The following is a 6,765-nucleotide window of genomic DNA, read 5'->3' as shown; positions in this document are numbered from 1 at the left end:
ATTTCCAATGTCTCCCATGACAGTATAATTTTAAACCGTCCCCTCGCCCATACCCGGGCGCGAACCAGGGACCTTCTGCACACATCAACAACAGTCACCCACGAAGCATCGTTACCCATCGCTCCACAAAAGCCGCGGCCCTTGCAGAGCAAGGGGAACTACTACTTCAAGGTCTCAGAGCAAGTGACGTAACCGATTGAAACGCTATTTAGCGCGCACCGCTAACTTATTTCGGTCTGTGTGTTCATAAACAAAAGGCCCCCTGTGAAGACTGCCTTCACGTTCAGTTTCCTACTTAATTTATTTTTGATTTTTTTAAAAGGACTTAACAGTAGAAAAAGGTTGTCAAGGCAAGACTAGTCGGCGTGGCAACAAGCTGGAATGATCGCAAACTGACACTCGGGCTGAGGTAGTATAGATTCAAACGAGAGACATCACAACGGTTTTTATTTTCTGAAACAAATCATACATTGTTAAGTTACCATTTATTTAAATATTAAAGACAAAAACAGCTCTGATGAATCTAAAAAGCTAAGCGGAGATCACTCAATTAGGTAAAGCTCTTTCACCTGTTATCACCATTACTCTTCAACACATTTCAAAACATTTTTTAAATGTACATTTTCCTCAGTGGAATACTTTCTAACAAAAGACATATAGTTAAAATATGAACAGTGTCACAAAGTTGTTCATCATACAGTCAAAAAACATGACTGGTTCCCATTGAAGTAATTCATATCCACGATTTCAAAACATAAGCAGTGCAACATATATGTAAACAGTACACGTGAGGGGTATCCCAGGAGTGGTATGTAGTACTGCTCAGTGTATAGTATGGGAATTAGTGATGAAGGAATACTGCTATCCATCCCTCATAGGTCCACCCCTCATCTCACCGGAGTCATATTCACCAGGTACCAAACAGAAAAAATGGTCTGAAACAGAGAGGGACTAACTGAAGGGCTAAAACAGGAAGGGACTAACTGAAGGGCTGAAACAGGAAGGGACTAACTGAAGGGCTGAAACAGGAAGGGACTAACTGAAGGGCTGAAACAGGAAGGGACTAACTGAAGGGCTGAAACAGGGAGGGACTAACTGAAGGGCTGAAACAGGGAGGGACTAACTGAAGGGCTGAAACAGAGAGGGACCAACTGAAGGGCTGAAACAGAGAGGGACTAACTGAAGGGCTGAAACAGAGAGGGACTAACTGAAGGGCTGAAACAGGGAGGGACTAACTGAAGGGCTGAAACAGAGAGGGACTAACTGAAGGGCTGAAACAGAGAGGGACTAACTGAAGGGCTGAAACAGAGAGGGACTAACTGAAGGGCTGAAACAGAGAGGGACTAACTGAAGGGCTGAAACAGGGAGGGACTAACTGAAGGGCTGAAACAGAGAGGGACCAACTGAAGGGCTGAAACAGAGAGGGACTAAACTGAAGGGCTGAAACAGAGAGGGACTAACTGAAGGGCTGAAACAGGGAGGGACTACCTGAAGGGCTGAAACAGGGAGGGACTACCTGAAGGGCTGAAACAGAGAGGGACTACCTGAAGGGCTGAAACAGGGAGGGACTAACTGAAGGGCTGAAACAGGGAGGGACTAACTGAAGGGCTGAAACAGGGAGGGACTAACTGAAGGGCTGAAACAGGGAGGGACTAACTGAAGGGCTGAAACAGGGAGGGACTAACTGAAGGGCTGAAACAGGGAGGGACTAACTGAAGGGCTGAAACAGAGAGGGACTAACTGAAGGGCTGAAACAGAGAGGGACTAACTGAAGGGCTGAAACAGGGAGGGACTAACTGAAGGGCTGAAACAGGGAGGGACTAACTGAAGGGCTGAAACAGGGAGGGACTAACTGAAGGGCTGAAACAGAGAGGGACTAACTGAAGGGCTGAAACAGAGAGGGACTACCTGAAGGGCTGAAACAGAGAGGGACTAACTGAAGGGCTGAAACAGGGAGGGACTAACTGAAGGGCTGAAACAGGGAGGGACTAACTGAAGGGCTGAAACAGGGAGGGACTAACTGAAGGGCTGAAACAGGGAGGGACTAACTGAAGGGCTGAAACAGGGAGGGACTAACTGAAGGGCTGAAACAGAGAGGGACTACCTGAAGGGCTGAAACAGAGAGGGACTAACTGAAGGGCTGAAACAGGGAGGGACTAACTGAAGGGCTGAAACAGGGAGGGACTAACTGAAGGGCTGAAACAGGGAGGGACTAACTGAAGGGCTGAAACAGAGAGGGACTAACTGAAGGGCTGAAACAGGGACTAACTGAAGGGCTGAAACAGAGAGGGACTAACTGAAGGGCTGAAACAGAGAGGGACTACCTGAAGGGCTGAAACAGAGAGGGACTAACTGAAGGGCTGAAACAGAGAGGGACTGACTGAACTTGTCCCATAAAAAAACAACACTTGTTTTCAGTTGTAAAAACGTTTCAGTGCTGTGTGCACTAGTGAATGTGACCCTCGTGATCAGGAAGGAGTAAAGTTCAGAACAGAACTGCACTGTAAATTCCATGCAGCTATTCATTATTCAGCCTACATGGCACAACGAATGACAGACAAAACTGATAATCTGACAATCACCGTAATAAAAAAGGGCTTTCCTGAATGAATCACACATGTTGATATGTACTTATCTTTGCCTTTCCACTTACTAGTATTGATTTTGCAGACAGCTGGGTGTTTTGAAGGATTCTCCTGTACAGTGATTGCGCTAGTTGATGTACCGTCGTTGAACAGACTGATTGATTGTAGGCCGCTCTGGAAAGGAGTGAATGCCGAAGGCCTCCATTGTAATGTGTATGATCTTTATGGAAATCAAATGAACATCCCGAAAACAGGAAAATAAAAAGATAACGGGAAGTTTGTTGACTCGTATTAAAGTGCTGTCATTTAGTCAGCCTGTATTGTGGCAGCGTACATTGTAATTGCGTGTCATTTAGTCATTCAGATGTAATAGATAAGATGGAATGCAATCTGTGTGTTTTGTGGCAGCGTACATTGTAATTGCGTGTCATTTAGTCATTCAGATGTAATAGATAAGATGGAATGCAATCTGTGTGTTTTGTGGCAGCGTGTATTGTGGCAGCGTGTATTGTGGCAGCCTGTATTGTGACAGCCTGTATTGTGACAGCCTGTATTGTGACAGCCTGTATTGTGGCAGCCTGTATTGTGGCAGCGTGTATTGTGGCAGCCTGTATTGTGGCAGCCTGTATTGTGGCAGCCTGTATTGTGGCAGCCTGTATTGTGACAGCCTGTATTGTGGCAGCCTGTATTGTGGCAGCCTGTATTGTGACAGCCTGTATTGTGACAGCCTGTATTGTGACAGCCTGTATTGTGGCAGCCTATATTGTGGCAGCGTGTATTGTGGCAGCGTGTATTGTGGCAGCCTGTATTGTGGCAGCCTGTATTGTGGCAGCCTGTATTGTGACAGCCTGTATTGTGACAGCCCGCTAGCTACTAGACAGACCGCTAGCTAGGCAGACCGCTAGGTAGGCAGACCGCTAGGTAGGCAGACCGCTAGGTATCAGTGGTCCATAGACATCTGCTCTAGTTCCTCCATCCAGTCACAGGGACAGTCCTCTTCAAAGTCTCTGAGAATAGGACATGGGGACTGTTAGAAAACAGGGCACTGTATGTATCAAGCTCCCCATGGACCCCCACCCCCCTACCCCCCACCCCCCTACCCCCCTGTCCATGCAATCATATTCATTGTTATTTAAAAAGGACACAACTCATCCTAAAAATCATCACTCCTACTCTGATACATACATGCCTAAATTAGAGAAATAATGTTCACAGAATGGATGTGTATGGACTGGTCAATATGACTGAAGCATATTATTTACCTCATTCAATGCATCAGAGGGACCAATACTGACCTACCAATACTGCCCTACCAATACTGCCCTACCAATACTGCCCCTACCAATACTGCCCCTACCAATACTGCCCCTACCAATACTGCCCTACCAATACTGCCCTTACCAATACTGCCCTACCAATACTGCCCTTACCAATACTGCCCTTACCAATACTGCCCTTACCAATACTGCCCTACCAATACTGCCCTACCAATACTGCCCTACCAATACTGACCTACCAATACTGCCCTACCAATACTGCCCTACCAATACTGACCTACCAATACTGCCCTACCAATACTGACCTACCAAAACTGCCCTACCAATACTGCCCTACCAATACTGACCTACCAATACTGACCTACCAATACTGACCTACCAATACTGCCCTACCAATACTGCCCTACCAATACTGACCTACCAATACTGACCTACCAATACTGCCTTACCAATACTGACTTACCAATACTGCCCTTACCAATACTGCCCTACCAATACTGCCCTACCAATACTGCCCTACCAATACTGCCCTACCAATACTGCCCTACCAATACTGCCCTACCAATACTGCCCTACCAATACTGCCCTACCAATACTGCCCTACCAATACTGCCCTTACCAATACTTCCCTTACCAATACTGCCCTGACCAATACTGCCCTACCAATACTGCCCTACCAATACTGCCCTACCAATACTGCCCTACCAATACTGCCCTTACCAATACTGCCCTTACCAATACTGCCCTTACCAATACTGCCCTTACCAATACTGCCCTACCAATACTGCCCTACCAATACTGCCCTACCAATACTGCCCTTACCAATACTGCCCTACCAATACTGCCCTACCAATACTGCCCTACCAATACTGCCCCTACCAATACTGCCCCTACCAATACTGCCCTACCAATACTGCCCTACCAATACTGCCCTACCAATACTGCCCTACCAATACTGCCCTACCAATACTGCCCTACCAATACTGCCCTACCAATACTGCCCTACCAATACTGCCCTACCAATTTTTTAAATTACCTTTATTTAACTAGGCAAGTCAGTTAAGAACAAATTAATATTTTCAATGACGGCCTAGGAACAGTGTGTTAACTGCCTGTTCAGGGGCAGAACGACAGATTTGTACCTTGTCAGCTCGGGGATTCGAACTTGCACCCTTTCAGTTACTAGTCCAACACTCTAACCACTAGGCTACGCTGCCGCCCCAGTGTGGAACTGAGGACAATAAATTATTTTATTTACCTTGGTTTCACAGTAACATGACCCCCATTTTCTCCAAAACACAATAGAGGCATGATACTTGTCCACATGATTAAGCATGTATTTAAAATGTAGCCAAAAATGACATTAACTAATTTTTTGACCAAATTAGCATTTACTGCCTTTTAGCTTGTTATGGTTAATGGTCTAATGGTTATACTACTTTCTACTCTCTGTGTCTGTCCCAAAGTAGACCCTATTCCCTTCATAGTGTACAGGCCCATAGGGCCCTGGTCAAAAGTAGTGCACTATATATAGGGAATAGGGTTCCATAGGGCTCTGGTCTAAAGTAGTGCACTATATAGGGAATAGGGTTCCATAGGGCTCTGGTCTAAAGTAGTGCACTATATAGGGAATAGGGTTCTATAGGGCTCTGGTCTAAAGTAGTGCACTATATAGGGAATAGGGTTCCATAGGGCTCTGGTCTAAAGTAGTGCACTATATAGGGAATAGGGTTCCATAGGACTCTGGTCTAAAGTAGTGCACTATATAGGGAATAGGGTTCCATTTGGTGGAATACACAATATGTCTGGTCTGGCCAATGGGCTTCCAGGAGGTCTTACGTATCCTCGTCGTCAGACCGTGGTTGCAGCCGTTCTTCATCCTCTGTCTGTCCAGCTGTCGGTCCGTCTGTGTCGTCCCTTCCTCCCCGGGACAGGGGGCCTACCAGAGGGTCTTCACCTGGGGGGGGGGAAGAGGGACACGTTTCAAATCGGACCCTTTACCCTATGTAGTGTGGGACAAGGCCCCGTTCCCTACATTCTAGGGCCCTACTTTGGACCCGATAAATTAGTGCCTAGTCCTAAATCAGGATGAGTGTACATGTACACTGAGTATACAAAACATTAGGAACACCTTAATATTGAGTTGAACTGCCTTTTCCCCCCAGAACAGCCTCAATTCGTTGGGTCATGGGACTCCACAAGGTGTTGAAAAGTTCCTCAGGGATGCTGGTCCATGTTGACTCCACAAGGTGTTGAAAGCGTTCCACAGGGATGCTGGTCCATGTTGACTCTACAAGGTGTTGAAAGCGTTCCACAGGGCTGCTGGCCCATGTTGACTCCTGACACAGTTGTGTCAGGTTGTCTGGATGTCCTTTGGGTGGTGAATCATTCTTGATACACACAGGGAAACTGTTGAGTGTGAAAAACCCGGCAGCGTTGCAGTTCTTGACACAAACCGGTGCACCTTCTACCATACCCTGTTTAAAGGCAATATTTTGTCTTGCCCGTTCACCCTCTGAATGGCACACAGACACAATCCATGTCTCAATTGTCTCAAGGCTTAAAAATCCTTTATTAACCCGTCTCCTCCCATTAATCTACACTGATTGAAGTGGATTTAACAAGTGACATCAATAAGAGATCGTAGCTTTCACCTGGATTCACCTGGTCAGTCTATGTCCTGGAAAGAGCAGGTGATCTTAATGTTTTGTATACTCAGTGTATATTATATCCTGGAATGCTCAATCCCCCTAAAAAAAAAAAACCATTGAAAAATATTGCAGGAAACCAAACACTCTGGGCACCATAGGGAATGTGGCATCATGGTGTACTAGACTACACTGCAGGAAGACATGACTCCATGTGAACTAACCAAACACTCTGGGCACCATAGGGAATGTGGC

General features: G+C 46.2%; 1 protein-coding gene across 50 annotated transcripts in view; it reads right to left on the bottom strand.

The window, feature by feature from the left end:
• Positions 1-430: 430 nt before the first annotated feature.
• The window catches only part of nek3 (NIMA related kinase 3), a 43,707-nt gene continuing 37,372 nt past the window's right edge, over positions 431-6,765 (bottom strand). Inside the window, exons 13-17 of one of the 50 annotated variants that reach the window (XM_052468777.1) lie at positions 5,702-5,819; positions 2,325-3,592; positions 2,105-2,244; positions 1,909-1,964; positions 431-1,516 (exon numbers count right to left, since the gene is read on the bottom strand). In XM_052468777.1, the coding sequence (XP_052324737.1) occupies positions 3,526-3,592; positions 5,702-5,819 (185 nt within the window). In that variant the 3' untranslated portion in view covers positions 431-1,516; positions 1,909-1,964; positions 2,105-2,244; positions 2,325-3,525. Of the gene's footprint in view, positions 1,657-1,908; positions 1,965-2,104; positions 2,245-2,324; positions 3,593-5,701; positions 5,820-6,765 lie in introns of all 50 variants that reach the window. The other 49 variants (XM_052468789.1, XM_052468801.1, XM_052468807.1 and 46 more) reach the window with 49 other exon arrangements.

Source organism: Oncorhynchus keta, chromosome 18 (genome assembly GCF_023373465.1).
Source record: "Oncorhynchus keta strain PuntledgeMale-10-30-2019 chromosome 18, Oket_V2, whole genome shotgun sequence".
NCBI classification, from domain to species: domain Eukaryota; kingdom Metazoa; phylum Chordata; class Actinopteri; order Salmoniformes; family Salmonidae; genus Oncorhynchus; species Oncorhynchus keta.
Note: the sequence above shows the minus strand (reverse complement) of the source record. Positions and strands in the feature narration are given on the sequence as shown.